This window comes from Myxine glutinosa, chromosome 3 (genome assembly GCF_964187855.1).
Source record: "Myxine glutinosa chromosome 3, kmMyxGlut1.1, whole genome shotgun sequence".
NCBI classification, from domain to species: Eukaryota; Metazoa; Chordata; class Myxini; order Myxiniformes; family Myxinidae; genus Myxine; species Myxine glutinosa.
In genome coordinates, this window is record NC_136263.1 from 66,530,011 (window position 1) to 66,554,206 (window position 24,196).

Here is a 24,196-nt window from a genome sequence, read left to right on the forward strand (position 1 = left end):
AGGGAGAGTTGGTAGTGGAGGGAGTTGAAGAGGGTGCGGCAGGAGAGGAAGAAAATGGTGGCGCCTCACACGTGGCGGCGGAAGCCGGGCCCGCTGTGCAAGCCGGGTTTAACATCGAGCTACTCTTGGCTCAAATAAAAGCATCCCTGGAGGTGCAAAGGACAGAGTCAAGAAGCGATACGCAAAAGATGAGGGACGAAGCAAGGTGTAACATGGAAGGGTTGGAAAACAAAATGGATACTCAGAGGGAAGAATCCAGGTATAACATGGAAAAAATGAGGAAGGAATCCAGGTGCGATATGCAAAAGATGAGGGCAGAGTCAAGAAAGGACATTTAAAAAATGGGGGAGGACACTGGGCGCAAGCTGAGCGAGGAGGTCGCGTTGGTACGGGACGGGGTGACGCGGTGCGGGGAACGCGTGGCGAGCGGGATAAAGCGGCGCACAGCCACATTGACGGGGGCTATGGGAGTAGCGACGCGGGGTGTAGAGGAGCCGACGATCGTCGAATTGGAAAATAAAATTTTGGGGGCGCCGGCGAAGGTGGAGTTGGAAAAGGAAATTTTAGGGGCGCCGACGATCGTCGTGTTAGACGAAGAAACAATTGGGGTTGAAGAGACGGGAGAGAAAGGGAGCGAATCACGGGAGGTGGAAATGGAACACGCACAAAGTTTGTGTTTGCACCGTGATGCCGTGCTTGCTAACAAAATAAAAAGTTTGCAGGTGTTGGCGGAGAAGCAGGGGAAGGAGAGCCCCGAGGTGAGTGGCACTAATGGCGGGAATGTGTTTGGTGCGAACGGGTGCTCGGCGAGCTTGGGAGAGAGGCGAGACCCGGGCGTTCGCGAAGGGCCCATTGTGCGGTGTGAGAGGGAGTGCGTACCGGAGCGCGTGTGTGTTAGAGTGTGTAGAAGAAAAGTGTGCACCAGAGTGTGCGATGGCCAAGTGTGTAGAAGAAAAGTGTGCGATGGCCAAGTGTATAGAAGAAAAGTGTGCACCGGGTTGTGCGATAACGGAGTGTGTGGGGGGCGCATGTGCGCCTGGGTGTGCGAGTGTGGAGTGGGTCGCACGTGGTGAGGACACGGCCCAGGCATCGACACCGACCGGGGTAGTCCTTAGTGGGACGGGTAGCATACGCGAGCCCCCGGTGAGTTGTGTGCCGCAGGAACCGGAGGCAATCGTTGCTTCGTCGGTCTCGCAGGGACCGGCATGCACGATTCGTGCCTCCGGCCCCCGCACGGTATGGTTGGCGCCGTGCGGCGGCAAGGGCGATCGGCCGGCTTCGAGGGGAGATTTTGATTTTCGGAGCCACGCACCTTATCGGGTGAGGTGCGCTGACCGTGGCTGGTCGTCATCGCGCGTGGGACCGAAAGGCCCTGCGCAGGGATGGAGCCCAGCGCCTGGGCCCATCAATCCCTCCCCCCGCGGATCGTCAATGCCGGACGGACACCACATACAGGCGACCAACCACCCGCATGGATCGCTCGGCCCTTTGAGGCCGAGCTGTGACAAAGCACCTCCGTAGATGGGGGTTCATAGTCCAGAAGACTGGGGGGAGTAGTGTACCCCACGTGGGGGAATGTTTGTGTGACTATTCCTCCCACGGAGGGGGGGGGGGGGGCCATGAGCATTAGTTTAGGGGGATGGCATGATAGACACATGGAGGGGCCAGCAATGGTTGCCTCCATGGGGCACCGAAGCTAGCCGACGGAGGGCTAGGATAATGTTAGGGATTTAGAAGACAGTAGGGACTGAGATTTAAGTAGTGACACCTGAACAGTAGTGGGGACGTAGAGAGTTTCGGTGGTTGTTAATAAAGGGTGTGCATAGTGTAAAGGGACGACGAGGGAAGCACGAGTTTTCGGGGAAATTAGTGAGACAGATGATGCTGTGTGTTTGAGGAATTGTGTGAGTGAAGATAAAGGGAATTGTGTAATGGTGTGTGAAAGTAGTGGTGTGTGAAAATAAATGGTGTGCGAGATTAAAGGTGTGGAAGTAATTGGTGTGGTATGCATGGTGCGAAGGATCGAATGGGGGGGGAGTGGAACCCATTCGCGAAAGCCCGGGGGAGGGGGGGGGGGTAGTTTAAAGCCAGGTAGAGGGCATAGGTAAATTGCATGGATAATGACACCTGTGGTGCGGGTAGTGGAAAGAAGTGTTTTGTGGGGTGCAGTAGACTGTGGAATGGCTGGGCGTGTGGCTTAATTAGTGAGTATAGTTATTGGGGCACTCCGTCACTGGTAGCTTGGTGGCCAGGTAAGGCCGCAGGTAGGCTCTGGGAGCCGGTTAGGGTAGTTGTTTGTGAGTGAGTGGGGCCCGAGGATCCCAGGAAAGGACCCGGGTTGCCCGATGCCGAGGTGGGCATAGAGGGGGTAAGTGCCAGGGAGGGCCTTCCCCGGTTAGTGTAGTGTGAGGAGCAGGCAAGCTCGGGAAGCGGCTTCAGTGGCGGAGGTGCGCAGGCAGGTGGACCTGCTGGTGGAGCCACATGACCCAGCCCCGAAATTGTGCGAGGGCACAGTGAGAAAATTTGTTGGGGCGAGACCCAAATTCGGAGGGCACCACAGTGTGGGCAATGGGAATTTGGGTTCTTAGAACCACATAGTTTAAAGAGGCCGATTGGCAGGGTACGACCCCGGGTAGTTTAAATGAGTAATGCTATTCGTGTAGTTAGGATGTGAGATCGCTTCGCACCATCCACAGACAGTCACCGAGGAGGACGAGCTTCACACCAGGGCTCTGTAAGCCGGTTGGAAGTAAGACGCATCATGACGTGAGTGAGACATTGTTTTGTTCCATCCCTTCCTTCCTGGGATGGATTTGGAGACGAATTTGGTATCGAGGGGGATATGGGAGACAAGACGTAGAGACGGATTGTAAATACAAGGGGGGCTAGGGTAGTGCAGACAGCAGTGGGGGGGGGGGGGGTACGGACGGTTAGGGACAAGCTTGCTCTGCTCGCTCTACCACGTCCCTCGCACCGCACCAGGTATGGTGGTGCCTGGTCACCTTGTTTTGCATGTGCTACCGTGTGCCTTTCCCTTTGTTTGTTGCGCCATGTCTTCCCTCCCCGCCCCAGGACCGTTTGGAGGCCGACCTGTGCGGCACCTTGCTACACCTATGGACCACAAGCCTTGTGGCTCGCACCTCTGCTGTGCAGCATCTTGCTGAAACTTACCTTGCATCTTCGGACGACTTGAATGGCACTGACGCCACACAGTTGGACCACGTGAGAGTGGCCCTGCTGGCCAATAAAAAGAAATTGTGTGCTAGTTATGAAGATGGAAGACTTAGATGGCCCTGATGCTTCATTTGGCCTGTATGCCGGTCATGGCCAGCCGGTTTTGTTAGCCGCACACACAAGATGCAAGATGCAAGCAGCAAGTGCCATATCAAGTGTTTGATTTTCCTTCCTCCAATTCTTTCCTTAAGTCCAGGTCCTGGGTCAAAGAATTGTAAATAAAGGTTAAGTTCTGTGCATGTACATATAAGAATGTGCCCACCGGCTATGTGTTTAGCTTGAAAATTCCGGAAATACTCGGATAGTTGTGAGTGTGAGTCTGATAGAATAGCTGCTCAACGCATTAGGTGGGACATATCTAGTGTTAAAAATGTCGCACACATGGGTTAGAATAAATGTTTGGGGGATTACACCGATGTGTCACATTAAAAGTAAACGTAAAATTGCATGTCAGACTCTACCGGTCGTTCCGATGTTGGGGTCGACTCGGGACGAGTCTGGTGAGAGAGGGGGGTAGTGTTGCAGTTTTGAGAATAAAGGCAAACCCCCCTCTTAGTTAGTTGCACCACAACATGTAGCCTCGCTTAGTTCAGTTATGTCTTATTCAATGTTAAGTATAGTCTCCTTTCCTGTGTTAGTATGCGTTGAAGCAGGCAAGTAAGTGTAGGCTTCATTGTTCATTGGGCTGCAATGCCATGTGCTATGCCCAGAACAAGTCTGGGAGGCCCGAGGGAGGAGCTGAAGGGGAGTGGCCGGCAAGCGGCGAGCAGCCAATGGGAGCTAAAGGGGAGTGGCCAGCGACAGCAGCCAGGGGAGGTGATTCGAACATTCGGGTGGGACTCTGAGGGGCTATAAAACCCGGTCCGGATCCACGAACTCTCTCCTCCATGGCCAAGCTCCCAGCGCGCTGTCTGTCTCTGAGCTCTCTGTCCCGGGATTCTGAAGCGACTGTGTGTATGATCGAGGCTCTCTGTGATCATCTCTCTCTGCGCTCCGTGACCGAAAGCACGAACTCTCCCTGTCGTCTGCATTCTGCCCCTGTTATAAGCGCTTTCGAGGACGATAGCTACCGGGGCCACAGGCGCCAACGATCTCCCTGCCCGGGGCTCACTGCACGTGCCGCGAACATCTCGAGGGACACGCCAACGAGCTGACCGGGGTGAATCGCACAAACGGCCGCACTTTGAGTGCGTCCTTCTTCTTCCTTCCTTTCCCCGCGTGAGTGAAAGGGCCCTTGTCCGGGTATTAAGTTAAAACGTTAAGTTTCTGCCCTGTGTCTTTTTGCCTTGGCCATTGTAATAATAAACCTGTGTTCTTTCCTTCCATTTGGCCGTATGTCTTTTCCACCATTGGCCTCGCGTTGTATGAAGTAAAACCGCTCAATTGGGTTCAATAATAATTAACGGCACGAGTCACGTGACACGCAAACTGTTGTGGAAATCATTCAAGACCACAACTTTAGTCCATCTGTCGGTTTAATTCCATTAAGACCTTTGACATCATTCTGCAAATACAGCAATGCAATAGAAATAAGGTTTGGCTTCACATAGGTCAATCCACAATATCATTCAATGCAAGCAAGCGTAATATTCTATGCGGTACGTACCGTTAACGAGTCTACTAGTCAATGTAACATGTCACAGGAGAAGTCCCCTAGAGCAGCGGCCGCATCGGGTCTTATAGCCACGCCCCCCTAGCGGTGTCAGCGAGCAGCGAGCATCACCTGGGTTCAGCATTAATACGATTTCACTACATTCTCCCCACCGTTAGAATTACACTGCCGTGCGGCTAGAATCGAGCGAGGCGTCAGCATTAACAGGGTGCGGAATTATGGTATCAGTCGGCCCAACCGTACCGGTCGGCGAATTTCCCTGCCAGCACGTGTCCGAAATTCCCCGGGTACGGCATCACGTAACCCAGAGACCCCGGCGTCGGAGTAGCTGCCGGAGTCAGGTGACGAAGGGGGTACCGCCAAGCCTTCAGGCAAGGGTGGCTGTGGCGAAGGGAGGGTCGGCAGACGTTCAGTGACGGAAGTGTCGGAAGAGTCCATAGTCTCATAGATTGGCTCGTCCGATTCCTTATAAGGGCCGGTGACCCCGCATGGGGCAAGATGGCGTACTGTTACGGATTTATGTGAATTTATGTGAATTACTATTCAGGTCTTTGCTTATCAATGTGTAGTCGATTAAAGGTTGTTGTGATTAAAGGGTCAGGAGCCCTTCTGGGAAAAAGGAGACCGGAAACGGAAGACAAAAAGACACGAGGTCCTGGAGAAGCGACGATCTTCTTCCTCTTCCTCGCCGAGCTCCGACGCGAGTTGGTATCGATATTGAGCAGCGTGGAGGACGCTGCGTTTGAAAGCCCGTCTGACAAAAGGAGTTACCTGCGCGGGGTAATTACCCCTTGACACGTCAAGTTGCCGTGGGTTCGTGCACGGAACCAAGCGTCCGGCACAGTTCGCCTCACCGTCTACAAGGACGCGTACGGGTCGCACCTTGGGCCTCGCGCGCGTTGCAAGCCGTGCATGGTTTTGCCCCGTTGCTTGTCAAGGAGGTGTGCGCTGCAGCAGCTGTCCCCGGTACGAGACGTGCACGTTTGGAGCACGTCCGCCCGGGGTTCGTTCAACCGCCCGTGTGCGGAGAAGAGAGACATTGTGAGGGACAGTGGCCCAAGTGGTCGTGAGTGGGGACAGGGGGGGACACATATGTAAGATGGCCATCTTAGTGATTGATTGTTGATTGTTGATGGTTGTTGATTCCTTCGGGGAATATATTATTGATTACTCCGGATCCTTGGTGTGGGGTTTCTTATTGACTGGAATTCATATTGATTGCGTTACGAAAGCGTATAAATCATATATCTTTCTGGCGGCGTGCCTCCCACGGTCCGGGGGTCACCGAGACCAGGTAGTTACCGGGAGGACCACATAACAGTACGGAGACAGTGGACTCACGCCCATCTGCCATCATCACACGTGCATGCTCGGGATTAGCCTGGAGTACCTGCACTTTGTCCACTAAGGGGTCATACTTGCTCGTGCGGACCGCCCGTTTGAGATAGGCCGGCCCGGGCTCAGTGAGCCAACTGGGTAAAGACCGGATACACCCCGAGCTCCTCGGGTGGTGGAAAAGTCTCTCGTGGGGAGTCTGGTTGGTGGCCGTACATAGGAGAGCCCTAATCGAGTTCAGCGCCGCAGGTAGCGACCAAGCCCATTTATCGAGGCCCCGGCCGAGGGTCCGGAGGTTGAGCACGACGGCCCTCCATATAATCCCGTTGAAGCGTTCGATCTGCCCATTCGCTTGGGGTCTGTACGGCGTGGTATAACTAGAAGCGACGTTATTTTGGAGCAAGTAGCCTCGCACTTCCTGAGACAAAAAGACCGCACCCCGATCTGTATGCACGTAGGCCGGGTACCCAAACATAGAGAACAAATTCTGCAGGCATCGCATTACCGTGGCAGCCGTCATATCCACGCACGTATAAGCAAAAGGAAATCGCGAGTACTCATCGACGATAGTGAGCAGATAGCGAGAGTTACTCGACACCGGCAACGGGCCCTTGAAATCCATCGCCAATCTTTCCCACGGCCTCGTAGCCATAACCAGTGTCCCCAGGGGAGGGTTATAGAAACGTGGTTTGATTTCTGCGCATATAGCGCAGTAGCGATAGATACGGCGGATATCGTCAATCGAGTACGGCAGATTACCACTACGCACAAAATGAGCGAAACGCGTCACGCCCGGATGCCCTGCAGTGTCGTGCAAAACGCATAGGCCCTCCAGAGTGACGATACCCGCACACGTAACCGGTCTCGATAAGGTGTCGGCGACCTGGTTATCCTTCCCCGGGCGGTATTTGATAGTGTAGCAGAAGTCGGCAAGCTCTATACGCCAGCGAGTGATTTTCTCATTCTTAATGCGCTGGGCATGTAAGGTGTCGTACATGAATGCAACACTTTGTTGGTCCGTGATGATTTGGAAGCACCGCCCGAGTAAGTACGTGCGGCATCGCCGAATCGACTCGACGATCGCGTACGCTTCCTTTTCGACAGATGAATGTCGCCGCTCAGCGGAGGTAAGAGTCCGTGAAAAGAAAGCCACCGGGCGCCCTCCTTGGGAGAGGGTCGCCGCTATGGTCACTTTCTAGGACGAAAGATCCGCTCTCGTCGATCGTCGCCACAGCGGCACTGGCGATGTCGGCCTTAAGGCCCCCAAAGGCCGCTAAAGCGGCCGGACGCAGAGGGAATGTGTCGCAGGCCACAAGGGGGCGAAGTTTCGCGGAGAAATTTTGGACCCACTTAGAGTAATGGGCGAATAGCCCGAGAGCGCGCTTCAGGGACGCCCGATCGCTGGGAGGGGCCATGTCAAGCAGAGGTCGCAGACGCTCCTTATCCGGAGCGACAGCCATGGGTCACGGTGTACCCCAGAAGATCTATCTTGCGTAGGGAGTATTGACACTTAGCCTCGTTCATGGTTAAGCGATACCTCTGCGCGACCTCGAGGAAGCGCTTCAGATTAGCATCATGGTGCCCTTGGTCATACCCACAAACCGTAAGATTGTCTACATAGACGAAAACATCGGTCAAGTTCTCCCTCGCAATGAGGTCATCCATGGCCCTCTGGAAACAGGCGACCCCGTTCGTCACCCCAAAAGGCAATCGAGTACACTGGTACAACCGTTGCCCCGACTCAAAAGCGGTATAGATACGATCTGCCCTAGAGATAGGGATCTGATGATACGCACTACGGAGATCGAGAGTGCTGTAGACCGAGTATTGGGCCACCTGTCGCACCAGCGCGTCCATCCCCGGAAGGGGGTAGGCATCCAGCTGTGTAAAACGGTTAATCGTTTGGGAATAGTCGATTACCATGCGTCTGCGGTGTGCTTCGCTTCGCACCACTAAGACCTGGGCCCGCCACGGCGACTGGCTGGGTTCTATGATGCCGTCTTTCAAGAGCTGAGCCGTCTCTCCCGCAATGAATTGCATGTCTGCTCGAGAGTAGCGCCGTGATTTTACCGCTACAGGTGTACAGTCGGAGGTTAAATTGGGGAACAGCGAAAGTGGCTGGATTTCCATTTTCGCTAGGGCACACACAGCAAGCGTGTCAGTCCCACCAACAGCAAGCGTGTCTGGCCCACCAAACTCCATTTCCAGTCGTCCATGTCGCTTAATGAAATCGTGTCCTAACAGAATGTCAGCACATAAAGCAGGTAAGACCATGAGGTGTACATCTGGGAAAACCCGTCCCTTTATCACGAGTTTCAATCGACATTCCCCCTTCGTGCTGAGCCGAAGTCCCTGGGAAGCCATGAAGATCCGTCTCGTAGTCCCCAAGACCTGCCAACCATGCCTGTGCACTAGTCGCTGATCGATAAAACTATCCGTAGACCCTGTATCCACCAAGGCACGCACACAATGGCCCTCGACCATGAGGGGAATAACGGCTTGAGCCAGGCCGGACGAGCCTGCTGGGAGTGGGACCGAACCTCCCGAGTGAGTCGGTCGCGCCTCGCGGGTGGGTCCTATGCCAGCCGCAGTTTTCCGGGCGTCAGAGGGTGCCCGTGGAGTTTCGTATAAGTTGTCAGGGAGCGTTCCCATGCAATCAGCAGTGTTGAGGTCGTTGCCGGAGTATTCGTTGTTCATGGGGCATTCGTTAAAGCTGTCAGAGAGCCTTCCCATGCATTCCGCAGTTTTGCCATTCAAAATCGCCATTTGACGAGTATGGGCCTCCGTAGTCTTGCCATTCAAAATCGCCGTTTGACGAGTATGGGCCTCCGTAGTCTTGCCATTCAAAATCGCCGTTTGACGAGTATGGGCCTCCGTAGTCTTGCCATTCAAAATCGCCGTTTGACGAGTATGGGCCTCCGTAGTTTGTACCAAACACGTGTCGCCGCCAGAGGACGCTGTACGCTCTTGAGAGACGTAGCGTGTACGTACCGCCGGGGTTTGGCGAGGCCCCAAAGTCTCTCGCGTTGCCCGGAGTCTAGTCAAGGACGCACGTTCCGTGTCCGATTGAGGATGAGACTTGTGGCTGTTCGGTGTCTCTTGCCAAGGTCGATTGGGCAACCAGGGGCCCGCAAGGAGGGGCACTGCCGATCAAAGCCGGGTAAGGCGCCGTGTTCCGTGCTCGGCCCGTAGGCTCTGCAATAAGCCCATTCAAGGTCGCGCGCGGCCGCGAACCGCGTGCGGTTTTCCGGCTCACTTTTGCATAGTGCCCCTTTTGCGAGCACAAATGGCATATTGCGTCCCGAGCCGGACACACTGACCGGTGATGTCGTTGACCCCCACAGAAGTAGCATGTGGCTCCGCGTAAGGCCTTGGGTCTGGCCATAGCGGCAGCCATCAGGATCCCCGGATCCTCCGCCGGGGCAACCTGGAGTTCCGCGAGCGGGTCCGCTCCCGGTTCATCGGCGGTAGCACTCTCCGGCCGTGCGTGTAGCGAGGTCCCCGCCAAGAGGCGCGTGCGATCATAGTCGTTCGACTGCAGCCGCGCTTCGGAATATATTTTTCCTTGTTCTAGAGCCGCCGTGAAAGTCAGGTTGGTCTTCTCCAAGAGCTTGAGCCTGAGGTCCTGAGAGGAGACTCCGGAGACGAAAGCGTCTAGGAGAAGGTCATCTTGAACCTGCTCGTGAGTCCGTGGCTCCTGGGTGCTGTCTAGCAGGAGTTGCCGGAGCTCCTGGGCATAGTGATCCATCGGCTCGTTTGGTTGCTGGCGTCGTGATAACAGCAAACGCCGAGCATACACCACGCTCTTTTTCTTTGTGTACAATCGCTTGAGCTCCGCAACAGCGAGGTCGTACGTCGCACATCGCGCAATACTGTTGTACACCTTGTAGTCGACTTTGGACTGGAGCGCTGCTAGCTTCGCGGCAGCAGTCGGCTCGGCGTCCTGGTCAGCGAACTGGTTCTCCAAGGTTTTCAACCAGTGAGTCAGTTGCAAACCAGCATCCGGGGCTTGCGGGTCGGCGCAGAATTGCGAAACCACCAGCATCTTGTTGCCCGCCATGTCCGTAGATTTTAATGGAATTAAGTGTTGTGGAAATCATTCAAGACCACAACTTTAGACCATCTGTCGGTTTAATTCCATTAAGACCTTTGACATCATTCTGCAAATACAGGAATGCAATAGAAATAAGGTTTGGCTTCACAGAGGTCAATCCACAATATCATTCAATGCAAGCAAGCGTAATATTCTATGCGGTACGTACCGTTAACGAGTCTACCAGTCAATGTAACATGTCACAGGAGAAGTCCCCTAGAGCAGCGGCCTCATCGGGTCTTATAGCCGCGCCCCCCCCAGCGGTGTCAACGAGCAGCGAGCATCACCTGGGTTCAGCATTAATACGATTTCACTACACAAACCACTCGGGCGTATCAGACTAGCGTGACTCGTGCGAGGTCCAGTCCCCGTTCTCGTGGCCGCGTGTGTATGGAAGGTACTTGGGGATTCGACCGGATACCCTTCCGCACGCTCGCTACGGGGGTGGCGGCTGGAATTGCTCCGCAATCCGCCCCACGAGTGTAAAGTGGGTAGCGGCCTCGTGGACTCGAAGGCCCGAGGGGGAAAAGGGTTTAACCCCCCTCTGTACGTCGACGGACTCGAGATACAACACAACAACAACAACATGCACTTTAAGGCCATTTTCCCTGCGAGAGCGGGGGTTAGCCTTGCGGTCCCCATGACAATCTTCACCATTTTGCCCTATTTTCTGCATCTCTCCTTGTTAACCCCCTTGCCCGCATTTCTTCTTCCACCATCTTTAGCCAAGTCTTTCTCGGTATTCCCCGTCCTCTACTTCCTTCTACATTCATTTCCATCTCTCTTCTCAACCAGCCACTTTCATCCTTTCTCAACACGTGACCAAACCATCTCAACCTGTTCCTCTTCACTGCATCAATCACAGGCTCTATTCCCATCATCTTTCGCAATTCATCATTTGTCTTCCTCTCTCTCAACGATACTCTGCAAATCCACCGAACCATTCGCATTTCCACCCTTTCCAGCCTTCGTTGCTGCTCTACATTCATGACCCATGTCTCGCTCCCATAAATCATAACACTTCTCACACATGCAGCATACACCTTTCCCTTCAGCTTCAACGACACTCCCCTCCTCATTAGCACGCCACTCAGTTCCCCAAACTTCTTCCATGCACATCTCACTCGAGCAACCGTTGCCAAGTCTGATCCACCTTCTCCATTCAGCATGTCTCCGAGGTAGCAAAATGTTTTCACACCTTCCAGCTTCACGCCGTCTCCACGCTCGAGATCCGCAACAATATATAGGTTAAAATACATTTACTTCTTCATGCAGCTGCATGAATCAAATTGGCACCCCTTTATATGAACTTTTCCAGAGCATGACTTGGTTCCTCTGAAGAGCATAATATTTAGTAAAGTAAAGAAAAGGAAGGAAACAAAAGTGAAATTGGAGGCACACACGAGCACTTTCTTGAGTCGAGACATTAATATATTTTGATCATTAATATATATATAATTAATATATAATATAAACAGACATTAATTTTTAATTATTTATATAAACAGAGATATAAACGAGATTAATATAAACGAGAACGAGATATAAATTAATATTAATGAGATATAAATTAACGAGATATAAATTAATATAAACGAGAAAAATTAATATAAACGAGACATTAATATAAACAGAGATCAAACCTGTTTACAATCATATCACATATTAACGTTGTATATAACTCTTGCACAGACTTTATGATTAACATGCACCTTATTCACCCTGGAGGAGGGGGGGTTGGCTGGGGAAGGGCGGGTTCAGCCTGTGTTTGGCTTGAATTCAGGACATTGCATCCCGGCACTCATAAATAAACCAATTTGAAGACTATATTAAAGCAAATACATTGAAGATTATTAAATCCTTCAGTACGGACGTGGAGAAGAGTTCCCTTTACACAGTCCTCTTATGCTAAATCTTTTGCATTGGGATTGATTTAAATAAATAAATAAATCCCATTAACTTTTCATTTCTGCACAAACACTGATCTTGCATCAAAACTGCTTCTTAAATGTCCATTTAGTATCATGGTTTGTATATATATACACATCATGTATGTATATATATATAATGTATATATGTATATATATATTTTTTGTTACACGATCTCAGCTCCATAGTGGAGCAGCCACATATACATGGACATACAGACGAACATACACGGCAATCCAAGACCGTTGTTGAGACAAATGCCAACTGAGCTTGGGGTAAGACAAGTGCTGTCACTTCCCAAGGTACTCTTGGTAGCAGTGACATCATAACAATGGTGCCACCTTTCTCACACTTGGAGGAGTATTTCCTGAGGAGGAATTTCCTCCTCCCCAAGGATGGCAACTTATGAGGATTGTCCAAGCTCTTATCCTTTTAGATGATTTATGGAAAGCAAGAAAGCAGCATGTTCCATTTATAAAGTCTTTGGTATGACTTGGCCGGGGTTCGAACCGTGACCTCGCAGACTCAGAGCGGATGCTCTCACCATTACATGACCAAGTCTAGTTAACTTCAAACTAAAAACAAAAAAATAAAAGTTGTATTCAGTTAAAAGCAATAAAATGCCACATTTAAACAAAACATCCTACACAATCCAAATTCAGCATTCATGTTTATTATATTTATGGCACAGGAACTAAACTAAACAAATTGTCATCTTTTCGATGCAGAATAAAATGAGCTGCTAATCACCCAACCATTTAACCCCAAATTGTACAAAAGAGGAAAGTCTTGGAGGGCTTTTAACCTTGTGGTATTGTCAAGCAAGTTAGAACCCAGTCAAGTCCGTGCAGTGTGAAAACAAAAAGCAAACTTGGAAAATGAGTCTTTTCAAATGCCATTCAGGAACAAAACCAGAATATTCATAAACAATATAATATAAGATTTTCATTTCTTCTTCGGTCCCAAATGCAGCGGTCGTCCAATATCCTTCCATCGCAGTTTGATTTCTGTCACGGGTAGAGCGTTTGGTTAGCAAAGGAGACCAGGAACCGTCCTCAAGCCCGAATCCCCCAATGAGCGTGGACAAGCACAAAGACACCAGGAGAAAGAGAAGAAAAAAGAAATAAACAAATAAAGGGCACACAAAACTCACCGAGCACACGCTCAATCTTGCCCAGGACCACATTGTTAGGGATGGCTCGGCCGGCCTCATAATCTGTAACAATCTGTGGTTTTTCACTGATTCTCTAAGTGAGGGGAAAAAGGGGAGGAAAAAGGCGAACCTCAAGAAGAACTTGTGCGGGCGGTCCTTGGGGTTGATAAATTATAAACCTGCTGATAAATTCTCAACAAAGGCCAGCGCCCATCACCTGCTGCAATGCGACAATAAGCTCAATGAAAAAATCAGTTGGTTCAATCAAACAAGGAGCACACTCCAAAGACCACGAGCAATAGATAGCTTTCCAAACAAAGCATAGAGATCACATGGCTGCATACATACAAAAAAAAACATCGATATAATATTCTTCGTAGGTGATTCTGTCTGTCTGTGTGGGGGGGGGCTTCAAAAACAAATCACCACCATTTTGTTTTCTCACGTAGCTTTGAGGCCTCTTTTGTTTGGCCTGCGGTGTCTTGCTCTCTCTCACAGTTATATTTCAACTCGAATTCGATATCTCGTTTCATTTTTCACAATCGCTAACATGGCGAATCGCTAACATGGCGATTCACACCAGGGCTCTAAGCCCTGAGAGAAAAAATGGGAAGAAAATTCAATGAAATTTACCGTTTATAGAACAAAATGCATTTTCAAAGGCCTGTAACATAATGTCCATTGAGACTCCATCACGGCTTTTTCTCGACTCTAATTCACCATCTGATTTCATTTTTCATAGTCGCAAAGATGGTTTAAGACTCAGTTGCAAAAAACGGGAAGAAAATTCAATGAAAGTTCCCGTTTAGAGTTGAAACTGTCGTACCTTGTGTTTGAAGGTCAGCTTGAATCTGTTTGGCAGTTGATAGAACAAAATGCATTTTAAATGAGAAGGCCTGTAACATAAAGGCCATTCATTGAGACTCCCTCATGGCTTTATCTCGACTCTAATTCATCATCACAGTCACTGGGATAGTTCAAGTCTCAGTTTCAGCTAAAGTTGAGAACATCGGTCAAATGTATTCCAAGAGCCGTTTTGAATGTGTCTGGTCGGACGAGATGTGGGCATGGGAAAGGAGAGAGGGGAAGGAGAGAGAGGAAGGAGAGGAGAGAACGTTCCCAAGACTTCGTCATTTATATTATTACTTGGTAAAAGTACAGCGACTGAATACTGAAGTTTGGGATCGAACCGAAGTCCAATTATATTTTTCCATATCCCTGGGGTGTATATACATCGTTTGTTTAAAGCGAGTCAACTCTTTTCCAACTATGGAATGAAACAATACAGTACTTCAAAAATGTATATAATAATGTAAACTAACTATGGAATACCATAATTATTAATAACGTTTGGTTTTAATCTATTTTTACTTTGTAAAACAAAAAGTTTGATACTTTCAAGTTTAAAAATGAAGAAGAGTCAAGGCTCCATTGGCCCATGATTGGGGTTCAAGGATTGGGTTTCATGATTTCAAGGCTGAATAGTGTTCACATCCAGGATTCAAAAAAACAAACTCCATCTCGTGTGTGCATGGACATGCAATTCACAGATGTGAAACAAAGAAATAAACACAGACGGGAAATTGCTGAGATTTTTTTTCATTCTTATTAGTAGTCCTCTACCAGTGTATAGGGGACTATAGGTTTGCCGTCAGTCCGTCAGAGTCTGTCAGTCAGTCCATCAGTCCGTCAGTCCGTCACGCAAAGAACAGTTTTCTGGACTTTTTTTCTAAACGCTTAATGCTAATGATTTCAAACTTGGTACATGGTTTCATCATGATAAGGTACAGATCAAGTTCGAACTTCACGACGTTCCGATCATTTTTGACAAAGTTATGGCACTTTGAACTTTGGGAATTCTGATCATTCTGATGATCCTTAACTCGGTGCCATTTTAAGTTTTAATTTCCTTTAAAAAAGATTTTCTCTGCAATAATAGGACCGATTGAGATCAAATTTTCACCGTCGGGGGGACTCGGTCTGTAGAATATTTTAATGGTAATTATGACTTCACAGGTCACGTGGTTCGGCCGCCATATTGTTTTTCGTGAAAACACGAAAACCCCTTTTTCTCTGCAACGGCTGAACAGATCGAGGCCAAACTTTGCAGGCACAATCGCATACCCATGACGATCAAAAAAGTCACTGAGCATGACGTCATGCATCACATGGTTTCAGAGTTATGACGTTTTTAAGCATGAACCTTTAAAACTGAGCTCCTCCCTCATTTTTGATCCAATCGAGGGGAAACTTCACAGATCTGTTCAGCATGTCAGTCTACTAAAATGTCATTTTGGAATTTGCGATAGAGCACGTGGTTTGGCAGATATCGTTAATTAAACGAAAAAAAAAAAAATGGATATCTCTTGAATCGCTAGTACCTCAGACCGTGAGTTGGTAATTATATAATTCACACAATGCAATACTTGCAGGCTGCTCCACGGAGCGACCTTGCGGGCTCATCAACGAGGCGAGGCGTGACACACATATGTCTCAGCATACCTCAGATCAAGTTTGAAAACCAGCATCAACCGTGCATAAATTTGCATATTCGATCATTTTTGACAAAGTTATGGCACTTTGAACTTTGGTAGGGGACATGTATTGCAGCGCAATACTCAGAATGCTTGTTTTATAAGCTATGTGCACATACACTTCAAATAAGTTTATTTGAAATATTTAATAGAGCCTTTGATTGATGCTGTGAAGAGGAACAGGTTGAGATGGTTTGGTCATGTGTTGAGGAAGGATGAAAGTGGCTGGGTGAGAAGTGATGGAAATGAATGTAGAAGGAAGTCGAGGACGGGGAAGACCGAGAAAGACTTGGCTAAAGATGGTGGAAGAAGAAATGCGAGGAAGGGGGTTATAACAAGGAGAGATGCAGAAAATAGGGCAAAATGGAGAAGATTGTCATGGGGACCGCAAGGCGAACCCCCGCTCTAGCAGGGAAAATTGCCCTAAAATGCATGTTGTGTTGTTGTTGTATTTGAAATTTAATTATAAAAATGTCATTTTGTATGCTGTAACGAAAAGAGTAACTTTGGTATTCGCGGGACAGAAAGGTGTTAGGCAATGTTCTTATACATCCCAAAATACTTTTTCCCAGGGACGTTTCCATTTGAGCTGTATTCTTTATATAGTCGGAATGTTTCATTCTTTAGACATCGTCACAATAAAAAGTTACAATTAGGTACTCCGCATGTGGGGAGAGGGGTGGAGCTTTGTTCTCCAAAGGCTGGTGCCGAACCTGCAGATGAGGTTGAGGTGGTCATGTTGGAACAGATTGAATCTGGTCCGGTAATTACGATTACAATCGCTGCGGAAGTGGCCCATTCGTCACATGTTGCGCACGTTGTTTTGTTCGGTTGTTTGTGCGAGTTGCTCTCGATGTCAGAATATGCTCCATATGCGTTGCATGTATCCGAGCTGTCTTTACCTCAAAGTTGCGTAATGTGGGGCATGTGGGTGGTCATTCCTGTTTCTTTATGTCAGCGCTGTCTCAATGAGTTGCATGAGGGTCATTTGTAACTGCCATTTTCAAAATGAGGGAACAGAACGAGACACCAATGAACGTCGTGATCCTCTCCCCCAATTGTGACCCACTCCCCCGTGTGTGACCCACTCCCCCGTGTGTGACCCACTCCCCCATGTGTGACCCACTCCCCTGTGGGTGATCCACTACCCGGTGCAGTGTGCGTGATGTGGGAGGGATGGGGGCAGGGAGGGAGAGGATTTGAGCTCTTGAAGTCACATTTTACATGAGATGTAATTCCACATTTCAAACTATTTCCCATGTGCACGCACAATCGCACATGCATTCACATGTTATCAGAAGTAAATACATTGTGCAGATTACATCATTTGTGGATCTGATAAATTGCCAGTAACCATTTTGCAAAATTGAATGTGTAGCATCGAAATGAAGATGTCCAAATTGAAGATGTGAAGGCCTAGTAATTGAAGAAATGAAGATGTCCATCTAAATGAGGATGGGATTCCCACGGGTGCCCCCACTAGTCGATATAATAATACACTTATTCGTCCGTCCGACTGTGTGTGTGTGTGTGTGTGTGTGTGTGTGTGTGTGTGTGTGTGTGTGTGTGTAACATTCTGTTCCACCCATTGGTTAGACAGCTGGCCTGATTGTACCCACCCACAAGTATAACCTGATGAAAAAAGTATCATATGGCCACCAATTTGGTGACATGTGAAGCCTTGGACCAAATAACGAAGCATTAAGTTGGACAAAATAACTGCAGGCAAGCACTTCCTTTCGCCATGAATGAGCTTCCGACACCTCTGTGGAAGTGTAAATTTATGAAGCAAGCAACTTTTAAGCAAAATGAAGAAAAAACGATATTGTCTTCTTGGTAAATAATTAAATAATAACAAACGAGTAGCTGATAACACCATGTCTGACCAGCTGCCTGGAGTAATTATCATCCACTGAATTGCTTTACAAATCCCTTTGTGTTTATAAAACCAGTGAATAATCGACTCAGTACGAAGTCGAAGGTAAACATTGTATTGATAAGTGAATGCAAGATACTTGGTAATTATTGCAGAGTTAAAACAATGCAAGAAGATAATCCCCTCTGCGCTAAGATAATCCCCTCTGCGCTGACCGTTGTAAAGACAGACAGTCAGCGGATGCTTTTTCTTTCTTACTAAATAGTTTCAATGAAAATGCCAGCTTTCTCGGGAAAATCTCTCAACAAGAACGATAATTATTCGTATTTGATAAGGGTTAGTCTGAAATATGAAAAATCCATGGAGGCTCGAAAAATCTCTGGCTCTTTGCCTCTCAGTAAAATCTTTTGTAAGATTTCAGTAGGATTTGCAGATTGAAAAGGGATGTGATTGTCATAGCTCCCTGAGACAACAAAGTTCCGCCTGCAACAAATTGAACTTCTGAGTTTTAGATCTTGACAAAACTACGTATGGGTTTTTTAGTATGACAAATTGTGAAGTAAATACCTATTTATTAAATAAGGACTTTTCTTATTTAATTGCAAGTTTTAACATGACTTATTAAAACTCATGTTACTGGTGTGTTATAATAACCCTTGCATCAAACAATAAATTAATTATAAAACCACTGAATGGTAAATCATTTGGTATAGTTTTAATAATGGAGGCGCTGTAATTATTTGGTTGTGACTTCACTGAGAATGACCTTCAGATGTTCTTGAAGGAATTAGAGAGACAGGGCTCCAGGTGTTTTGCAGGAGACAATGGAAAAGCAGAAACAATTTGGGATGCAAACCTACTCTCAGCAGGAGGCAACCTCATCCTCGACACCGACTCCCTCCCACCCAAACTTTTCCCAACCAATCCTACTGCTCTCCTCCCTTCTCTTCGCTCCTCCCCCCTCCACTTGCTCCTCCCACTTGAAATTGTATAAAAAATCAGAACGAATGACTAAATAGCCAGGATACTTCACTTGGCTGGTTGATTTTGTATGTTACTGTATACTGTGCATGCTGGTGTTTGGTATGATATTTCCTTGCGCATCCCTACTGTACCAGGATTTTCACTCTGGACTTTGATCTAAGATTTGTTGTAAATCTTCCTTGTGTGTTTTTGTGAATTGTATCTTGCTCTCCTTGGTTTAATAAGGGTCATTGTTTTCTTGCTGTGTATTTTTGAAGACAGAAAGTGTTGTCCTCCTCGGGAATTAAAGTTGTGACTCTCTTCTGATAAGTTGATGGACATTGAATTTTTTGGTTCATCTATTACATACTACTGTCGGAAAATATCCCTAACACCTCTCTACTGGCACTTTGGCCCACTCTTCTTGTGCAGACTGCTCCAGTTCTCCCAGATTTGAATGGTGCCTTCTCCCAACTGCTGTTTTGAGATCTCCCCACAGGTGTTCAATGGGATTTAGATCTGGACTCATTTCTGGCCACTTCAAAACAGTCTAGCGTTTTGTCTTGAACCATTCCTGGGTGCTTTTTCCAAGTGTGTTTGGGGTAATTGTCTTGCTGCAAGACCCATGACCATCGACGGAGACCCAGCTTTCTGACACTGGGTTGAACATTGCGCTCCAAAATGCCTTGGTAATCTCCCAATTTCATGATGCCATGCACACATTCAAGGAACCCGGTGCCAGAGGCAGCACAGCAAACCCAAAACATCACTGAACCTCCTCCATGTTGGACTGTAGGGAAGGTGTTCTTTTCTTTGAAAGCTTCATTTTGTTTTCTGTGAACATAGAGATGATGTGCTTCACGAAAAAGCTCTAAGTTGGTCTCATCTGTCCACAGGACATTCTCCCAGAAGGATTTTGGTTTGTTCAGGTGTGTCTTGGCAAACTCCAGTCAGCCTTTATTATGCCTCTGTCTTAGCTGTGGGGTCCTCCTGGGTCTCCGACCATAGAACCCCCTTTCATTAAGTTGGCGATGGATGGTGCGAGTTGAAACTGTCGTACCTTGTGTTTGAAGGTCAGCTTGAATCTGTTTGGCAGTTGATAGAGGTGCTTTTTCCACCATTCAAACAATCTTTCGCTGAAATGTTCGATCAGGTTTTCTTTTGTGGCCACGTCCAGGGAGGTTGGCTACAGTGCCATGGGCCTTAAACTTCCTGATAACATTGCGTACGGTGGACACAGGAACATCAAGATCTATGGAGATGGACCTGTAGCCTTGAGATTGTCCATGCATGGCTACAATATTGTGTCTGACCTCCTCAGACAATTCTCTGGTTGACTCTCAGACTGTGAGAAACAAGATTCTGTGGGCTTTCATGTGTCCTTCACTGAGGAGAGGCTTCAGTCTGGCCACTCTGCCATAAAGCCCTGATCGATGGAGTGTTGCAGTGATGGTTGTCCTTCTGTAAGTTTCCCCCACCTCCACACAGAATCTCTGGAGCTCAGCCAGAGTGACCATCGGGTTCTTGGTCACCTCTATTACCAAAGCCCTTCTCCCCCGATTGCTCAGTTTGGCGGGGTGGCCAGCTCTAGGAAGAATCCTGATTGTTCCAAACTTCTTCCATTTAAGAATTATGGAAGCCACCATGCTCTTGGGAACCTTCAATGCAGCAGAAATTTTTTTGCAGGCTTCCCCAGATCTGTGCCTCGACACAATCCTGTCTCTGAGCTCTGCAGGCAGTTCCTTCGACCTCATGGCTTGGTTTTTGCTCGGATATGCATTGTCAGCTGTGAGACCTTATATAGACAGGTGTGTGCCTTTCCAAATTATGTCCAATCAATTGAATTTACCACAGGTGGACTCCAATCAAGGTGTGGAAACATCTCAAAGATGATCAAGAGAAATGGGAGGCACCTGAGCTAAATTTCAAGTGTCATAGCAAAGGGTCTGAATACTTATGTAAATGTGACATTTCAGTTTGTTTTTTAAAATAAATTTGCAAAACTTTTTTAAAACCTGTTTTGTCTTTGTCATTATGGGGTACCGAGTGTAGATTGATGAGGGAAAAAATGAATATCAACGATTTCAGCATAAGGCTGCAACATAACAAAATGTGAAAAAAGTGAAGGGGTCTGAATACTTTCTGAATGCACTGTATGCACACTCACCTATAATCCTATATGTCTAGCCAAGCCAATCCTGGCCCAACTATAAACTGTCATCCTGGTGTTTCACAAGCAGGGAGATTCATCAATGCTTGTGACGTCCCTCTGGTGGACGTTAAACGGGCGTTCCGTCTGGCGACATTAGTTGGTGGACGTTAAAGATCCCACTGTGTCCTTCACCAAGAGTAGGCGAGCTATCAACAGCACCATAAATAAATTACAAATTCCTGCCCCAACCTACAGAGTGCATTGCATCAGCACCACAGCCTCAACCTCAGTCAATGATGCTCCCACACAGCTTCATGCTGCAGTTATTATGAAGCTCTAAATACATTGATTATCATAGGATTGGATCTGCTTGTGCCAAAGAGCCTGCTTAAGTGCAGTGTCGAGATCGGGCCACCAATTGCAATGCCCTTAACACGTACAATGGCTTTAAGGGGTCTCCATGCACTGCCCATCATCACCTGCACAGGTTGATCGAAGATGACATACCGTGGCGAGGTCCTTTTGATTGGGTCCCTTTTCTTGACGGCCTTTTTGGATGAGTTTCCCGACCTCCATTGGGACGCGGATGTGATGGAGCTCCTCCATTTCGCGGTCTAACTTTGCGGTGTTATGACTCAGCACATGCTGTTTGTTCTGTCCAGCTGACCCTGTGTGGAGTGAGGTGAGGACACAGATTTGGCTTTGCAAACCGTTGCACAAGTATGCGAGGGGAGCTACACCATGCATGTACACAGCAATCTCGATATAATACATCTTACTATAATTCACCAAATGTCTGTCCGTCTGTTCGAAGGTACCGCAAAAATGGCTCAACTGATCAAACTATATTTTGTGTGGGTAAATCCTGGGATCTCCAGGAGTAAAATAAGCTATTTAGTTTTTCCAATTTCAGCTTTGGTCTCCAGTATTCTCAGGTTTGGACATAACATTCGCGTTCACATAACGTTCATTGTGACGATGTATGTGTTCACGTTGGTGTTTCACGTGACGGTGTGAACGTAATTTCGTAATGTTTTTCGTTTCGTAATCCTTTAATGAACGTTTAATGCCCTTCGATGTCCGGGGCCGCACGCGCGCTGCACTGGACGGGCCAGCGTGTACCTTGCACTTCGCCGTCAGGCTCGGATAAACCGCTGAGCCCCATCCGTAATGGGGACTGGGGCTTGAGACAGTGTCCTTCATTAAAAGTATAATAAACGCTGTCTCCATCGATCTTGCGAAGGCCGTAACAGCCGTAACGTTTAATCTCTACATGAGAAAATTCCACATAGCTATTTGGGCGGTGAATACGCGAACAGATCGCTGTCTCCTTCGATCTTGCCAAGGCCGTAACAGCTATCGGCTCAAAATCCTTTTAACTGTTGATTTGGTACAGTTACACGTATCGGGAATTTGGTACACGTATCGGGAATTTGGTACACGTATCGGGTGTACATATGACATAGCGATTGTGAACACGATTATTGATCATGATTCACAATCGCGATCATCACGATCATCACGATCACAGTGTATCGATCACGATTTGAAACACGATGGAATAATATTTACCGATATGAACAGTGATGTGGCTTGAAATTTTAAAGATACTGTTTAGATTTTGATGATTTGCGTGTGATATGATTCAACGGATGTTTATATTGTTGCGGATTTGAGAATCCTGCACATTTTTTTTTTTTTTTGTTTTTTTTTTTTTTTTTGTAGTATAAAAGATCGAGGCTCGTGAAAGAGCGAACATTTATCACACAGAAAGACAAACCGACAAACCGACACATAACCGACAAACCGACACATAGAACAAATAACATCGGGAGCGGTAGACAAGATGGGGAGAGAGGGGGAAGGACACAAACACAACACAACACAACACAACACAACATTTTAGAGCCGAAACCGAGAGACATGGAGACATCGAGAGATCTGTGGGAGGGAGAGGGCTTTGGGGGGGAGGCATGGGAAAGGGGGTGGGAGAGGCATAAAACATATGGACACTGCCAGGACTACCAGGAAAGAAGTTGGAATTACAAACAAGGTGGATCTGGGGTGAATTAGTGGGGGTAGAAAAGATCAAGGTTTTGGATGGGGGAAGATAAGAGATGGTGGTGAACAGCTGTTTTAAAGACCTGGAGGGAGGAGTGGGATTGAAGGGAGTGTGGGAGTTTGTTCCAGAGGTGGGAGAAAAGAGGAATGAAGGAGTGAAGGTGAGCAGAGAGCCGAGATTTCGGCAGTTTAACCATCAGAGGCTTGCTGGCAGATCTTGTGCGACCTGTAGGAATATTTGGGGGACAGAGCACAGAGAGAGCTGGGGGAGCAAGGCCGGAGAGGAGTCGGTAGAAGACGGAAAGACCACCAACCTGCCTGCGGTGAGTGAGTGAGAGGCCCTTGGAGTTAGCTTCATCACGGGAGATTCCAATGATTCTGAATGCTTTGCTTTCAACAGCGTGAAGACGAGCTAGGTGGGAGGCAGGAGCACCAGCCCAGAGGGGAGAGCAGTATTCCATTGAGCTGCGGATGAAAGCCTTGTACGTGGTGAGGAGCTCAGGTGTGCCAAGGAAGGACTTCGCACGACGGAGGATGCCCAGTCGGCGACTGGCTTTGCAGGCCAGCTTGGAAATGTGGTTTTCCCAAGAAAGATCATGGCAGATAGTGAGACCCAAAAGCTGCAGCGACAGAACTTCTTGGAGAGGATTGTTGAGAAAGTAGATGGGAGGGTTGTCCAGTCGATCTTTTCGGAGAGACATAGTAAGAGTGTGAGATTTGTCAGGATTGAAAGACATGTTCCACTTGTTTGACCAGTCTGTGATTTTGTCCAGGTCTTCAGAGAGTGAGGAGGCTGCAGACTGCCGATCTGAGGGAAGAGGAATGGAGCGGCAGAGAGTGGAGTCATCAGCAAAGAGATAGAGAGGATTTTCCAGAGAGTCGGAGAGATCATTGATAAAGACCAGAAAAAGCACAGGGCCCAGCACACTGCCTTGGGGAACTCCAGCCTGAACAGGAAGGGGAGATGAGAGAAATCCATTCAGGGCCACACGTTGACTCCGACCAGAGAGGAAGTCCGCAAGCCATGCATGGAGATTTCCATGGATACCATAGGAGTAGAGTTTGGTGAGCAGAGCTGGGTGCCAGACCGTATCGAAGGCACGTGATATGTCGAGGGAGACAGCTCTGATTTCCTGTTTGGCATTGAGGACCTCCATCCATTGTTGAGACAGGAGAAGCAGCATGTCCAGAGTAGAGTGACCTGGTCTGAATCCAAATTGATGATCAGAGATCAAGCCATTGGAGAAGAGGAAA

The 24,196-nt window shown here is 48.1% G+C and overlaps 1 protein-coding gene across 1 annotated transcript; it reads right to left on the reverse strand.

The window, feature by feature from the left end:
* Nucleotides 1-12,860: 12,860 nt before the first annotated feature.
* On the reverse strand, nt 12,861-21,543 carry LOC144891128 (endothelial differentiation-related factor 1 homolog). The gene is made up of 3 exons (XM_078773510.1): nt 21,389-21,543; nt 13,357-13,450; nt 12,861-13,210 (listed from the first exon to the last, which is right to left on the reverse strand). Exons 1-3 carry the CDS (start codon nt 21,485-21,487, stop codon nt 13,149-13,151), a joined length of 255 nt encoding a protein of 84 aa, XP_078629636.1. The 5' UTR covers nt 21,488-21,543; the 3' UTR covers nt 12,861-13,148.
* Between the last annotated feature and the right edge of the window lie 2,653 nt (nt 21,544-24,196).